Genomic DNA, 17,904 nt, shown 5'->3' with positions numbered 1-17,904 from the left:
TCTACAAAAAATTTTTTTGTTCCAGTAACACTGGAAAAGAAAGCATCGAGTAAATAGATAGAGTAATAGATCATTATGTTATCTAAATTAATTAAGTTCGAGGAAATATTTGATAAAATGATATTAATAATTAATATCGATAGGTAAGATTATACCTTTTTGGATAAGTCATGTTAAAGCGACATTCTGGTAAAAATAATTGAAAATTTTCTCTACGAGTAAAGCTTAAATTGCAACGTATCGATCGCCTTAGACGACGTAAGAGACGTGTTGATTCGATTATAAAGGACATATTGTTCTACGAGGTTGATTCTATCAAGAGAGCGCGAGTGGGAGGCGTTCAGTTTACCGACGACAATATCCCGGTTACGCCGCGTAAATATTTTTCCTCGCAACTCTAAAGCTCACCCCTGTGATAGAAATCGATTGCAGACGAGAACAACCGCGCGTTTACGCGATGCAAACGAGCGAGAGGGACAAAGAAATGAATGCAATTCCTACCCATTCGCGAAAGGTGAAGTTTGTGATTAATTAGACATCCGATAATTTTGTCACAATTATTAACCGATAAAATATTTGTCGGGACAATTCTAGAAAAAACGCATCATTTGTAACGTAAAATTAACGTAATACTTAATTTTTAAATAAGGAAGATAAATAATTATAAATTTATACAAAAATCTTATCAGCTTTTTATTTGCGAATTCTTTAATTAGAATCATGTTCTTTAGAGAAAATTCAATTTCTTAAATCGTTCAGAAACTTAAGTTATGAATTTCACATCACGAATTCAATTTTTATTACATACTTTTCGAGTTAACTGTCATATTAAATTGATCCATTAAAATATACAAAGATAACTTTCAAAAGTAACAAAGAATGAAACTATCCGTTCGTATTTCTGAAACTCAATTCATAAAAATTTTATTATTTTACGAACTGTTGACTGTAATGTGTTGAATAAAAGCCAACTTCAATATCCAAATCATCTTTGATAAATCTGATATAATCTGTATTTATAATGGACTTTCAACAATAAATCATTACCTGAGTTTAAGACTTAAATACTGTAGTGGACAAATTACCGAGACATTACAGTCGTATAAAAAAATCTCCGAATTGACTGAACAGAATAAAAAATCGTTTTACAAGTTTAAAGTACATAGACGCAAAATTAAGAGGTGGTGTAGTGGACTTTATGATTTGATATCAATATCAAAAAAAGTTAAAGATTTACTTATTTTTCAACTCGCAGAGCTGTCATCTGACGTAAATGTTTCCCTAATACAAAAGTTTTATAGCTCGTATGGATAAAATGACATTGCACTACCCATCAAATTACATGAACGAACAATACTTTACGAAAGTAAGATTAAAATCTTAAAAACAAGACTTATATTGATCTGCAAATTACGTGTATACCCATGCTTAACGAAGATTCAAAATGGTAAGCAAAGCAGTAAAGGGCTTTGCACAATAAAAGGAATAAGGAACAGAGAACAGAGAATAAGAATTTCAACCTATCATGATAGGTTGAAATTCTTATTTTCTGTTCTCTGTTCCCTGTTCCTTTTATTATGCGGAATCCCTAATTGTGTTTAGTATTGTGTACAGTAGATTCTCGATCTTGCAAGAGATGGCGTGCAATATGTTAGACAAGGACAGATGTATGTGTTGAATGAGTCAAAACAATGATGTAAGAAATGAATTAAAGATGTCACTATTATCAACATTTTTAATTTAACATTAAAAAAGTTTGTACTATCGACATCGATCAAGGCCGTCATTCCAGCATCGTCAAGTCTCAAGTAGTAGCTTATTGTAGAAGGACAATAATAATTAGAAAAAATCGCAATCAGTAATAAGTAATTAGAAAGAAATGAAAGTTATTAGATATTAGACTATCACATTTAAAAAAGTCTTAATTATAATAAATAATAAGTAAATAAAACATATATAAACATTTTTATTCTTAATCGTTCAGGTTATAGTTTATAACAATATGTTATTTGTCAAACTTTCTTTGGCTTAAAAAATTTTGAAGCAATGAACATCTTGAATGCAAGATTAAAAAAAAAAGATGATTCGATACTATTATTGTATTTATTACTGTAAATATTCCACGTGATACCTCAGTCACACATCCATGATGTCACACATTCCCCAACATGAAACGTCTCCACACAGCGGTGAATTCACCGGTAGAGTCAGCGATTCCTAATTCCGAGCTCTAACCCAATTTCCGCGGGATGACCTAGGGTACAGATACGGGGAAGCAGGCAAAGCACAGGTACGGCAGGATATTCCGTAGGAGGCGTGAGGTGTATCCGTGGGATAGGAGAGAACGAGAAGCTTTAGAGACCGTTCCGTCAGGAGAGGGAAAGTGTAGGCGGAGGGAAGGGATGCTCCGTTCAGTTTTAGCAATACCAGTAACCAGTGCCAGTCCGATGCACCCCCTTGTAGCCATGGAAACGACCTACTCTCCCTGGACGGACGCGTATCGGGCACCCTCGTGCGCAAGAGTTTAACATTCGAATAAGGATATTTGCTCGGGCGCTCTTTGAACTCCTCCTCTTTTACCTCTCCTCGACAGCAACACTGTGATGACTTCGACCTAATCCAGACCAACCCTGTATTTAACACCGACAGTCACCTGTGGATAAATAATTAATATTCTGCTTGACTAGTTGCGCCGCGAAATCTCATGAATCCAATGTGGTCGTGATACTGGGTCTCTGTTGAAGCCGAAACCCTCGAGTGAAAGAAGAGTCAATGTTGCTCTTGTGAGCAATCTCTCGGTCTACATCTTAAAGATTTGCTCTTGTTCTTGTTTCTACGAAAGTCTGCAGAATTATTGAATTTTAGATGAACAGTAGAACATATCAATCTACAGAATATATTTTAAAAACAACGACTCGATGATGCACGATTTTTGTTTAAACCTGATGCGACTGTTTTACAACAATCATTCGACGCGACGACAGCTGTTTCGACCTTGTCTGCTCGCAAAGTGTGTAACGCATATCAAATGTTGTCACAAGACGAGACAAACAGTCTGCTTTCGTTCTAATTTGCAGACATGCGCGCGTGCGTCTTACTCTTGGGACGAAAAAGAAAAGTCAGAACAGAACATTATATAGATTCCAACAAGATCGCGATATATCTTGATACACAGTTATTCACTTAGAGTGTAGCGCATTGCCGAATAAACTCGTAGAAGTTTCCGCCAAAATATACAGCTAATATACAGAGAGTTCAAAAATTCGAAACATCTCTAAAAATTGTTTCTTCTATGAAACTGAAGAGATGACTAATGCGCGAATTGGCACGGAATAATTTATGGGGATGCTTTCAAAAAAGAAAACAATCAAAATATAAATGCGATCTAATATCATTTCTATTCAGGTCACCCGTTATAGCGATCGACCGGGTACCGACCTGGGTTGCTGAACCCTATAGCCCATATATCGGTAAATAGGTCAGAGGATAAATGACGAAGATGTACGGGGTTCATCCCCTGCGACTAGGGCTGCCTTTGTAGGAATCCGCTTCCGGTTTTAAGAAGAACTTCCGTCTGATATTTCCATTCGATCGTAAATAACGAGAGAACCTGTCACTATTCTAGGTTCAAAATTTTAGGTTCGACGGAAATTAAAGCAACAAATAAAATATAGATGCAAGTTCGTGAATGTCACTAAGCTTCGATGTTTTCACTGAAATTTTACAAAACAAAAGTTTTACGAGAAATCCTTTTGGCTTTCAGCTTAATCAGCAAATAACGACTGCACTTTCTATTCCATAAGAATTAAAACGATTCATTTTAGCACGTTGCTCCAATAACAAATGTGAGAAGAGAATATGAACAACATATGGAGCATGAATGTGCTGTTCATATCTCTTTTTTTCAACAATTTTCTATGACAAATGAAGAGCAAACAGTTCTCAAATATAACGCAAACCTTAAATGATTCTATTGAAATTTCACAAAATCTAGCGTTCCTTGAAGAGACAATTTATGAACAAAACAAAATGTCATTCTGTTAATAAGTTATATTCTCGGTTAATTGGACAGCAGTAAATATATATTATAAATTGCAATATAAAATACACACACATCTCTCCCTCACACTTTCTCTCTCTTTCTCTCTCCCTCCTTTTCTTTTTTCTTTATAAATTATTTTGATTATATTTTGCATCATGGTTGTTTCATTCTGTATTTTCTTAGAGGACATAGTTCTAATAAACGCTCTATCTATCTACCTATCTATTTATCTATCTATCTATCTATCTATCTATTTATCTATCTATCTATCTATCTATCTATCTCTTCTTCTCTCTCTTTCTTTCTCTCGCTACATTTACATATAACGTTTTAATTATATTGTTATCTATATATTAAGTTATTGAAATTGTTTTTGTGGGTTAAAATACAAAAATGCTGTATTTTAAAGGAACAATATAAATTTTATTTAATTAAAATAAATATTGTTATCATTATAATTTAGATTTACCTTATGATTTACCTTCAAATTCAGATTACTACCACGAAATTTTTCGAACCAGCAAATTTTTCAAACAAGTCTTTCGCCAACAGAATTTTTTTTGAGAAGACAGTATTATTTCTATCTGACTGAATTCTGTATTATGTTATATAACAAATCAAAAGTAACAAATCATATTCATTTTCGATACCAATAAATTTGACATCCCTATACAAATTAAATTTGTTACACGTACTGGTGGCTTATTAAATTAACAAATTTTTTTTCTCTCCGTACGTTTAAACTACTAAGAGATAAAAATTTTATGAGATAATTTTAATATTATTCCAATTATCATAAGAAAGATTATTTACATAATAAAAACGAACGATTTATAAATCAAAAATTTATGAAAAGAAGGGCATAAAAATCACCGCACAAGATATTGTTTGTGATATTTAATTATCATTACATTAATAAAACATTAGACGTTTCGGCCACAATCTGGCCATCTTCAGTAAATTCACAATATTCTTAAAACGCCGAATTATATAGCTATACATATAGCTAACATTAAAATTTAACTGTCGTGTAATATAACTATGTATAAACGTATTCTGTCATCATGTGAAGGTGCCTCGTACAAAAATGTTACAACGCCAATTATCATTTTACGAAATATGTAGAACAAGAATTTTCAGATTCTAATTTAACAAATTAACTTATCATTAATATCTTCTAGTCGAAATATATGAGAATAGAATCGTTACCTGTTTTACAGCAAAAAAATGATGAATCTCAAGTACATCCTTTACAAAGATGGAAATTTGTCGTGACATTTTGTATTATTATTTGTCATATCATATATTTCACTATTTATATATATGTGTAAATCAAAGTTTAGATTGTTTTAGAATTATATAATTAAGTGTGAGAGATCTTTCTTAAGAAAGGCAGATAAACATCGAGCAAACCTTCAATATCACTTTGTTTATTAACATCACTTATTTGGCTTTTAATGTATATCATTTCAGAGATTCTTCTTTTCAATGATTGTTTTGTGTCTAAAATTCTGATATTAAAGATTATTTACTTTGCAGTCAGAGAGAAATTTTTACGGATTGTCGGAGAAGGATCGAAAAAAGAAAATCTCGGTTTTCCTGTTTATTTTACGTTCGAGAAAATCTGGCATTAGACGAAGATGTAACTCGAATGTAACATTCTTTGATATTCAGCATAAAATCAGCAAACGGAAGATTCAGTCGCGCCTTCCATGCCGACCGATCGGTGAGTCGGCCGTTGGTTGGTCGACCGCTATTTATAATGGAAATATTTTCGCAACTACTTCTCTACCGCACACCACTGGTTCAACATCGAACCACTGCCCACATATTCATCGACGGATACACGTCTCGGCGCGCTAAAAGCGCGCCTACGATCTCTCGTGACGTCTTTTTCTCTCTCCTTCGGTCGTCTTTCCGCGTGCAGCAATCTTCACTTATAATATGCGCTATCACGTCAAATATTAAAATCAAAATTATACCGATTATTCCTAAAAACTGCGAGAATTTGACAAATCCCATTCTATCCTTTCCATGAATCTTTTCATCATTTTCTCTCAATTAAGATTCTTAAGATTATAATCGTATCGACACGATAACGGCGTCTCGTGAAAATTATCGGTTTATCGTAAAAATAAGCAAGGACAGAAGAATACGCAAATGCACTTTCATCGATAAGTACACAACCATCTTTGACGTCTTTACTCCCTCTCTACTCTTCTTTCCTCGCCATTTCTCGTCCATTGGCGGGAAATTATTAATCAGGTGATGTTTATTAACGTAATCTATTGCGCGCGATCCATTTACAAGATTTCCTGGATATAAGATTTTCTCGTTAGCAGTCATACTAACACTACACTGTTAAATTTGGGCCGTTTCATAACTCATGTTTCACAACTGATTAACTGATAAACTGATTAACTCTTAACCGAGATTCAACTTTGTTTCTCATCTTTTTTTCAATTCTAAAATTGGAAAGAAGCAATGAATAAGTTGAATCTCGGTTATGAGTTAACCGTCAGTTGTGGAACTGGGCCTTACAGTGTCAAATTTAACCTAATGTAAGTCGCCACTGTTCCTAATCAATATATCGTCATTTTATAAACAATTTTACTAAAACAATGGTCAAATTTAACACTATGTAATATCAATTTGACGCTATATGATGTCAAATTACTACATAGTGTCAAACTTAACCATTGTTTTAATATAAAATAACAGTATATTAAGGCCCAGTTTCACAACTCATGATTATCTCTTAACCGAAGTTCAACTTGTTTCTCATCTTTTTTTTCAATTCTAAAATTGGAAAGAGATAATGAATAAGTTGAACCTCGGTTATGAGTTAATCGTCAGTTGTGGAACTGAGCCTAAGTATAGGAGCAGTGATGTGACTAGGCTTCTCTTCAGTCCTATTGCCCGCGTAACCGAGCGTAATGATTTCTCTCTATGTTTGTGGTGCACATGCTGATTGTACAGTAAGGGACCTACAGTTTAAAGTCGATTCCGAACGACGATTTTGTTTAGAGAAGTGTACATGACAAGGATACTCTCGGTGGTTTGCCATTGTCTCCCAAGAGGAGCTACGAGCGTACGAAAATTTTTCGGTTCTGCTTGGAATTGAATCTAGGATCTCTAACATAGCTCATACGCTGTTTGTTCGCACTCAGTGGTGATTTAAATTAGGTTAAATTTAATAGAAGATGAAGTGAGGCTTTTTCATCCATTTCTCTCAATAATGTTTATGTTTCTGAACAGTAAATGTTGATTATTTAAATAAATTAAAAAAGATATTACACATGTGCTCTCAAGAACCAATTATGATTTTATACTATAATTATAAGCACGTCACTGCAAAGAGATATTGTTTGCTATCGTAAATTTTTGTATTACTTTGAAATTGAAACTGACGGAATAGTCGTCCACCAGTCCTACTACCCTACTAATTAGATTTAACAGTATACGTGTTGGACATCAACAAGTTTAATTTTTATTGTTCAAGTTGTTGGAAAATCAGTTTACTCCTGTAGAACAGGATTCGAATATGTTGAATTTCTATGGCCGCCGCGCCGCGCATCAAGAGAAAAAAAAAATGATCGAGAAAGAGATCGGTTGACGTAAAACATCACCTCGCGGCCGGCCGCTCGGGAAGAATACACCGAAATTGGAAGCAGGCGCGTGAAAAGGTATATGGTTTCTGTCGCGCACGGGCCACAGCGCGTGCAGATCAATACCGGCCGCATGTCGCCTCTCTCTCTCTCTCTCTCTCTCTCTCTCTCTCTCTCTCTCTCTCTCGCACGCGCGCGCGCTTTCGCTCTCTCTCTCTGTCTTTTGTAGAATCTTCTAATTTGTCCCTTATGTCTTATACATCTACGCATTATACACGTGCGGCTTCCACATTGCTGAATCTTTGCATCATTGATGACGTAGGGAAACTGATTTCAGGAGCAGCGTAACGTTTTTTTTTTATCGATACATCTTATAGGATCGATATAAAATGCAGTAAATATTAATGCTCGATTTCTTCACTTCCAGACAAGTTGCGGATAACTTTACCCAGGAGATATCTCCATTGTAATCTGAAGGATATCTCCTGGAAAAACAAAGATCTATCTAGAGGTGAAGAAATTGGGCATAAGTGTAATAACGTTCGATTGTTTGCACAGCAACAATATAAATTGATATAACGACCAAAAACGAGCAAGTATGAGATATTCAAAAAATTATATTTAAATATATTTAAGGACAAAGCAACTAAAAATTTGATACAAATTTTTGTGACCTGGTGACCCACTGCGCATAATGAAGGAGGACCCTCCATTCGACCAATCAGAAATTAAACTCATTTGTAGCGTGAACGAGTCATAAGGTATGTTCGCGTCGCATGGTCCAATATGCTCCAACATGCTCCTGTCATAGTTCCTATTCATTCTAATAAGTGCATTGGAGTGAGTAGGAGCTATGATAGGAGCATATTGGAACATGTTGAAGCATGCGACGCGAACAAACCTATGTAAATTTCTGCAAATGAGCTCAAAATCTAATTGACTGATAAATCCTCACTACTTCCAACCCACTGCGTATCCGCCGGAATAGATCACCCGTCTAATTCCACCATGCAAAATTACTTCTATGCTCAATTTAAATTTCTTTAAAATTAATGTTTCATAATAAAGCATAGTTTGGCATGCAGTTCAATGCTAAATTCGAGGGCCATAAAATAGGCTAAAAAACGTGTTTTTAGGATGACTGTATTTATTAAATGTGCACATAAAACGTGTAAAATACGTGTTAAAAAATTACTTCTCTTCCTCCCCTGTACAGATCGTGACTCCACCTGCCTATCGTCGACAGTCTCTGATAAATTACAATACGCCACGCGATGGAATTCCCGCAAAAAGGTGGGGATATTGAAACGCGGTATGTTAAATTTCCCTTCTCTTCCACGGCAAAGCGAGATATCCCGTGAGACATCATGATAGCGAGCAAATCATCAGATATCGTAGACCAGTGACTGATGAACTTGACCTTCACCACAGCCTAGTACCTTCGATCGAGGAATTCCTTGAAGGATGATTATCAGAAGATACTTTGCCTTGTGTGTGTGTGTGTGTCTGTGTGTGTGTGTCTGTGTGTGTGTGTGTGTGTGTGTGTGTGTGTGTGCGTGTGCGTGTGTGTGTGTGTGTGTGTGTGTGTGTGTGTGTGTGTGTGTGTGAGAGAGAGAGAGACAGGATATGGTTCACACGTGACATCGCCATACTGTCACGTGATACACGTGCGGGTACCGATTTATGGAAAACAGGAAATAAGAAAGTGAAGAAGAGGTCGTATCTTGCGCTTGAAAAAGTTGCATCTTCCTTTGACTGCCGAAATCCCGTAATTCGCCTTCTGAGACGGGTATGTGCGCGCGTTACGAATCGATCTGGCCGCGATTCAACTAATCCCGCAAGTGAGTCATCTTGCCTCACTGTTACCTTCGCTTCGTTCGCTTCGTCACGACGACCTTGAGAAAATAAAGACAATCAGCCACGCTTGCAGATTATCGATGCAGTTCGTATGAACAGCGAATGGCGGGGCAATAGACGGCCGTTGTGCGCCAAAAGAAAAATGTAATTTGTCATAACTGTTCGGGGATTTTATTTCTACATTTTCTTATGTATTTTTCTTTATGAAAACCGAAAATTATCATAATAATGAAGAAAAATTGAAATAGAAGTTGGTTAATACTACTATGAATTACTTCACATGAAACATAACTGGACAACAACTTTGTAACGATGTGAATAAAAGGATTTTATTCTTTATTTCAATGTTTCATGTTTAATTTTTCTTTGAGCATCATTATCATAATAATTTTCGATTTCCATAAAGAAAAATATATAAGAAAATATAGAAATATAATTCCTGTACGATCGTGTAAAGATAAGTTATATCCCCCTTTCTTTGACTGCTCAATCAAAAGCCATGCAATTCGGAAATAGAAGATAGATCCTATGAACGAGCCTGCAATGATGCCAGTAATAAGTTCTGCAAAATAACGCGAGTATCGAGCATCAAAGAACTGAAAATCATGTCGAAAAAATAATTTTTGTATGTACATGTTTTCTAAATGCATGGAGATAACATCTTATTTTGGGATCTTTGATAAGTTCGTAATTGCATTTCTTTTTCTATATTACACGTTCTATGCGATGATATTGCTTTATCATTAGATTCTGACTTTTTATTGCACGAAATGTGTTTGTCACTTATAAAAGTTGGCAAGTTCAAAATGGAAGACAAATTAACTTGTGACATAAACAAAAGTGTTTTAGCTGCCAACCATAGATATTGCAACAATAGTATGGATCAATAGATAAATCATTATTTGCATTCTAGGATGACATTCCCTTAAGAGTTAGAAATATCTTACAATTATAATTATGAACGAAAAACAATGAATGTAAATATAGATATCATGTGCAAAATACAAGAATAAATGAAAATAAAACAAAAGTAATAAAATATAAAAATAATAGAACGAAATAGTAAAACAAGATAATAGAACAAAATAAGCAAAGAAAAATTGAACAAAAAAATAAAATATAAGAAGGAAATGAAAAAGTCAAAGGCAGCAAAAAGGAAATATGCAAAATTAATCAACAAATACCAATTAAATCCAATAAGTAATAGATAGAATAACTTATGCTTGAAATCAACAAGAAATGTAATTTCATGAATAATTGGTGTAATGTCATTTCATAACGTATTGTATTTTTATAGCGCTGCATCTAGAACATTTTTTGTAAAACTCTATGCGGTAGAGAAAATATAAACATTGCTAGCCATTCTATAATAATATAACGCGAAATACTTCTTGAAATTGAAGAATGAAATAACACTTGTTGAGAGTAATCATGCATAAATTGTTAAATATTGTAATGCTGAACTAAATTAATGTTCGCATATAACAACGTTTCCTGAAATATATTGCTTTATAGAATTGTGACAAAAAACATACTATAAATATAACAACTGTTACGTGTATGTAATTAAATACATCACGGTAAATAAATATTTCTCCGACCACGTCGTCCCAAACGCGATTATCTTTCCTGTTTCGTATAAAAATATAAAATATGCAAAAATATTTTTGGATAACTTTTTACAAAAATAAAATTTCGAATCAATACTATCAATACTATCTACACATCCTGAAATAAACATAAATTTTGTAACGCTTATATATACATTTAGAAAGATAAGCTATACATTTAGAAAGAATATTTCAGATATAGTAGAATTTCCGAGAATTTCTGAGAAAAATCTCGTTCAGTTATATTTTGAAGGAAGGAGTTCCCTCGAGGACCGTGCATAAACAGCGGAAATGACGCAACGTCTGACCAAGCGCACTCGTCACTACTAAAGCGTACGACTATAATGCACTCGTATCACTCGCGCCACGTTCGACTTCACGCTGAGTTACGCCACTCCGTCGTGGCGATTATTAGCATCTGCGAAACATCGAGGTGACGCACGAGAGATTGCGTAGCATTAATTTATAAATCTGACGGATTAAAGTACCGCTGAAATCCCGAGATATGCGGTCGCGGACTAGTGAAACGTTGATACTAACAAAACGCGCGGCGGACCGTTCAGTTTTGGTGAACCGTTAAAACTATCGATTGCTGATCGCTAAAAAGGAAACCTCACTGCCATCAGTCACGCCACATCAGCGATAATTTGTTTGATAACGATGTGCCTTATGAGTATACTCGCAAGAGTCGAGAAGTTGATAAAGCAAACAAATTGCACCTCCTCTCTTAAAAATTCGCGCCGAAAAGCACGTGATCTTCTTGTTGAGCCACTCACGACCTAAAAATGATCGTAGAGAGTATTAGCGAGTAGAATAAATACGTGTGCATTAACATGACGCACTTCTATTTTAACGTGAAATATACGAGGGTAGGTGGTGAAAGAGGAAAAAGACGGAGGATCGTATAAATACTACTCGCCAGATTCAGCACGCGATGGCAACTGGGAAGGGAAAAAAAGGCCTCGTCCCTGCAAAAGCATCGCCTACATAGATCTCACAAAAATAAACCTTCGCCACATGCAGCCTTCATCCTCGTGCACGCGAAGCCGGAACATAATGTTACTAAGCGATTTAACGGACACGGGGAAGATTCACGATTTATGACCAAGATTGCATGTTCTCTTCAAATACGTGTGAGAGGTTGGCATCCACCCTTCCTAAAATTTAGCGCGTCTCAAACTCGCCGAATGAGATATTTTCATCACGGACATTCCGCGTCATTCCGCGGACATTCCAAAACAACGGAAACAATTTTTCTCCAACAATTCACGAAATAATAAAGGTGTATATAATTTCACTTCTCATGAAATACGTCTGAAGAAAAGCGAATGACAAGATAACATGTTCTGGCTCTTGAAGCAACACGCATTCCGTAGCTCAACTCGAAAATATACGGAGAAAATTTTATATTTAAAATTACTATAATACAATGTGGTAGTAGCGGACTATCATGATAATTATAAGTTTAAATGCTATAGCTATTTTTGTTTAAAACAATAGTGCAACGTAATTTTTACACTTTTTCATAGTAAAAATTTTTTATTACAAAATCGAAACTTGTTGAATAAAAGTTAGTATTGTAAAGATAAGTAAAAAATATATACCTAGCAAATTTTGTTTGTGTAGTAAAAATTAATTGTTTTCATGTTAGCACTGGCTTCTAACGAAAATTACTTTATTGATGTGATGAAAATAGTATTACCATAGTAAAAGTTATGTCGGAATTATGTTGTGATGGTCCACCGAAAGTACAAGACATAGTAAAGTGTAATTCAAAATTGTATTAAAATTTAATATAAAATTTTCCCCGTGTAGAACTCTTATCTTACTGTTATATAATATCATTCAAGGTCCTGTTGGTGTGATTATTGTCTTCAGGTTATTACTAAATGCAACATCAAATGAAAGATTAAAATTTGCGCATTTAATTGATGGTTTTGACCATTTCTCTCCCTCCCACCCCCCCCCCCTCTCTCTCTCTCTCTCTCTCTCTCTCTCTCTCTCTCTCTCTCTCTTCTCAATATACTAATGGCAAAGGAATCAACAGTCGTATTCGGTGTTAAACACAAATCGGCAATAGGTTCCAACTCCCGAAGGGCCGCACCCCCAAAATTAGGATCTCTCTCTCTCTCTCTCTTTCTTTGCCATGTTGGAAACCTAGCAACGGTACACCTACTGCACACTTGCGACCCTTTCTCCATAAAAAGAGCGATACGTATCCGCATCACTTGCGCGTCTACGGCCGTGATACGTGACGTCGCCGCGTCGGTGGGAGGATAGCGACCGGAGGGAAATGAGTGGTAGTGGGGTAAAGTCATGAAAGTAGGGCAGTAGTGCGGTAGAGCAATCAATAGAGGTTAGATCATGGTAGGGTAGACCGGGTAGATGAAGGACGAAGAGAGAAAGGGTATAAAACTGGAGGAGAGAAAGGGTATAAACTGGGATGCAAATTTGGTGACGCGCATGGAAGATAAGTGAAAGAATGGCAAAGGAGGGGCTAAATGAGATGTTCCCTTCCCTCTCTCTCTCAAATTCATTAATCCTTATAAATCGCTATGAACGAGTAGCTTCGTTTCGCAAAAGCCTCACAATAACATGATTCTTATAATATAACAAAATTGCGGCTGTGATATAATTTTGGATCCACGTAGTGACAATAATGTTATATACATATCGCTATTATATACATATAACTATTATTGTGAAATTTTTAATTATTGATATTCTCGAAACTTCTTCGAGATGATTCGAGAATAAAATATCTTAAACATTGTACCTTTAATATAATGTTACATTTTTTATTGCACCATCCTTAGGTTTTGCATTCTTAGATAGGAAATAGGTATTTTTAATTAATAAGATTTAGTGTCTTCTGGATATTCTCTAAAATTTTCTGGATATTCTTCAAAATTATTACAGTGCGTCTAATAACAGAACAGTATAGAGCAGTTTCTGTTCAAAGTGTCAGATTTAAATCTGATCTGTCTAAGGAGTAAATATCACGTTGCGAAATAATGTATAACGCATAGAATTCCGAAATTCAATCATGAATCAAATGTATTTTGGTCTTTCAAAAGAGTCCAAAGATCTCATTCATATATTTAAGAAGTATATCTATATAGAAATAAAAAGAATCACTATATGAAAAAATGATATGAGCCAACTGGTTCTTAATGTGTATATAATTTATTGATAGAATTTTGACATTTCTATTCACAATATATATACGTTTCGATCCCTCGTTCAAATCTTCTTCAGTATGTAAATTAATGTCGTAAGTTAAATGATCAAATTCAGTTGGCAATAATTCGTCAATTTCCATAAATTTGTCCATAAAGCTAATATATGTTTGATTTCCAAGCTTCAATGCGGCCTCTCATTAAATTGCCAGATTTAATATATGTGATATAAAACTGTATAAGTAATGTTATTGCGTTGAAATTTAAAATTTTGTTGATTTATGATGATATTCCGCTTTGAAGCACACATTAAAGATGTCAGTCGCACGTTACAAGTTAAATGTAGGTCGATTACGAAACAATGAACAAACTATATTAAACTAAAACAACATTAGAAGACATTAGAAGAAACGGAAAGAGTTTACTATAATTCTGATCGTACAATGACCGCCCTCGTATTTTTCACATCTCATTCTCCAACTTGTGCAAATTTTATCGGGAATATACATTTATGTCTGATAAAATATATCATATACATTAATTTATTTCATGCCTTTGGTCTTCAAAAGAGCACCGACGAAATACTATTAGAGACAGTCGGTCTTACGGAAGTTAGCTATTAAAATTTAAGTAATTAAGAATAAGAAAGTGATAATATACTATTAATTTTTTTATATTTTAATTTCGTATATGTATTAAACACGTATATATATATGTTAAACTTAATAGTATTCGATTATTAAAAATTTTGTTTTTAATGTTATCGTCAAAGTTTGATTATCAATAGAATGATAACTGTAAAAAATAATTATAATTTTGCGGCAATATATAAGCTTACACAAACTTAAACAAAATTACAAATATTTATGTTAATAATCGCAAATTTAATTCAATTATCAGTGAAAAATGTAAAAAAGCCCATCAGAGTCTACATCAGCTGTTCAGATGGACAGAAAATTCTTTATTTTCGTATAAATGTAACAAAACGAATAAACGTTTTGACTCTTCTATTCGACCCTTTAATTCAATTATTGATAAGTCATCGTTCTTTAATTATCTCCGGATCCCATTAATAGTCACGAAAATTTATCCAGAACCGGTCGTCTTTAATAATCTCGTCGCACAATCGAAAGAATAGAGAACGAGGAACAGAGAATAAGAATTTCAACCTATCAGAAACCATATACCATAAAATACACAATTTCCGATAGGTTGAAATTCTGTTCTACATCCCTATTCCTTTGATTGTGCGCAGCCCTTCAAAGACAGAGAGCATATAGACTGCGCCATCCATGTGTAAAATTGATCGATAAAAACGAGAGAAATAGGAAGCGAAAACGGCCAGTTTCTACTTCATTCTATTCAATCAATCACAATATGTTAGAAAGAGAAGGAGATTAGTCGTCCTCACGCTTTCTCTCTTCTATTTTTGTCGACCACATTTAACACACTATTTTTTCGATACGAGCAGCGCAGTCCATGCTCTATATTTTTAAGTCAATATACATTTATACAATTCTGAATCTCGCAGCCTAACACGATCATATCATCGTAACAATTCTTTCAAAACGAACAATACGATCCAATGTATATCCTTTTGAAATCACGGCAATTAAATCGCAATCGCAGAAAATCTTTATATAAATCTACGTCCGGGACTACAATGAGTTGGTTAGTCGGTGAGTCGGAAGTGAGTCTGAAGAATAATTCGTTGAGTCGGAATACTCGGAATTGGTCGAAATCGATAAATTGGTGGAATTGGCCAGCGGCCAAGATCGACTCATTCTAGACCCGGACTCATTGTTTTTACAATGTTTTGCAAAACATTCTTCAGTTTCTCATTTTCCTCCTGCTATGAACGACATTGTACTATTACGATACGTCAAAAATTGTGAGAAAATCCAAGGAACGGATGCTTTAATTTCGAGAATGACGATGAGAGTATCTCGCGAGAGCAGGTCTCATTCGGCGTCCAAAACAAAAATCGGCCAAGTCGAGAGCGAGTTACTATCATGCGTTGCTTTATACATCTGTTGTGAACCGTGTCTGTCCATTCGTACTTACAACGGGAAGCAATTTTCGGGGAAACTCGTGCACGTCCTGCACGTCTCACGCGATTTACGCCAGAGAGAGGTTATGATGCACATGCCGATACCACGACGCAACGAGATCGGACGGAACGGAAATACAATCGAGAGGGGCATCGACTGGTCGGGAGGAACGATCATTTTCGAGACTTCGTCAGTCTAGTTTTGACGTCAGGACGTCTGCCGGATAGGTAATTACCTCTCAGCGATAGCAGCAAAGTGTTTCCTTTGATAGGGGCGGAAGAGGGGAAGGGAGGAGAGGAGATTCGTAGAAAAGAAAGAATACAAGCATGACATCACGCACGATATCGACTCGCGGCTTGTCCTACCTCAATTACGTCTAATCACAATCAGTTAAAGAAAAGCACGATAACGTTACTCACCTAACTCCGCACACATCCTCGCCGTAACTTCACATTTCGGCAACTTTCATCGCGTTCGACCGCGAGTATTGTTGTCCTCTACTTTTTTAAAACCGCTAAACCGATCACTAATGCTATCTGTCGACGATTGAACGAAGAGTGAAAGTTGTCGAGAATCAGCAAGAATTCTCGAGACAACATGATACGTCAAAATGTTCCTAGGCTGAAGGCTAAGTTGGAAATTGGCGCCAAGTCTTAAATTTTAAATAAACTTATTTTGAATATAGATTATTCAATTCATTATATATTTTGTTACTATTATAAAATTATTTTATCATTTTTTTAATATTAAAATTTATCAATAATAAATCTTTATTGGAACTCTATCGATTGGGATAGAAAAACAAATGTTCTTTTAAATAAATGGTGATATTTCCTTTATTTATATTTTCTATGATATACATATATTTTCTTCTTTTAGATCCAACATATATTATTATATTTAATATGTTGAATTAATAGACATTTTTCTAATATTTATTTTTATGTATAATTAATTTCTAACTATATTTTTTGCAAGTATATTTACATTCCTGAATTTTTTTTTTATTATCTCTATATTATGTACAAATTTAATAAATAGTAAAATTAAGTAATTATTTTTTAATATAAAAGATAATTTAAGATTATTTTTATTCAAATTGTAAAAAATACGTATTTTAGCGATTTGGGAAACACAGGAATCTGTAAAAATTGGCCAATCACGGTCGATTATTCCTCTCGTACGACTGTGATTGATCAATTCTTATAGATTCTTATAGATTAGAGACGGCATAAGTTAACAAATTAGGGCCTATATAAATGATTGTTTACTCTATTTTATTTGCTAAATACAAAAATCATAGTCAGAATTGTCTTATTCTTGAAATATTTGTTTTCACATTTTAAACAGAAATAAGTAATGATTCTTAATGTATAAACCAATCACATTGAAGAATTTTACAACAGTGGCAAAGTTGCTTTCTCTGCTGAACGCAACCAACATCCATAATTTGGATGTACAATAGTTGAACTGAAATCACTATCCATTTTCGATGCTACGACTTATCAACAATGGCTTCCAGTTTTTATCTAGTAAAGAAATTTTCAATTAATAAGG

At 34.6% G+C, this 17,904-nt stretch overlaps 1 protein-coding gene and 1 long non-coding RNA gene across 3 annotated transcripts in view; one reads left to right on the top strand and one right to left on the bottom strand.

Moving 5' to 3' along the window:
- The window catches only part of LOC105148335 (uncharacterized), a 53,517-nt gene extending 36,558 nt beyond the window's left edge, over positions 1-16,959 (bottom strand). For both annotated transcript variants that reach the window (XM_011060024.2, XM_011060032.2), the window contains exon 1: positions 16,767-16,959. Coding sequence is in view for 1 of the 2 variants with exons in the window: in XM_011060032.2 (XP_011058334.1) it covers positions 16,767-16,782 (16 nt within the window). In the remaining variant the exon portion in view is untranslated. The remainder of the gene's footprint in view (positions 1-16,766) is intronic.
- On the top strand, positions 414-15,948 carry LOC147908195 (uncharacterized). Its single transcript, XR_015546325.1, has 2 exons — positions 414-514; positions 8,867-15,948. It is a non-coding gene; the product is annotated as an uncharacterized LOC147908195 (long non-coding RNA).
- Positions 16,960-17,904: the final 945 nt, after the last annotated feature.

This window comes from Acromyrmex echinatior, chromosome 10 (assembly GCF_024713525.1).
Source record: "Acromyrmex echinatior isolate Ae372 chromosome 10, ASM2471352v2, whole genome shotgun sequence".
NCBI classification, from domain to species: Eukaryota; Metazoa; Arthropoda; class Insecta; order Hymenoptera; family Formicidae; genus Acromyrmex; species Acromyrmex echinatior.
This window is presented reverse-complemented; position numbering and strand designations above follow the sequence as displayed.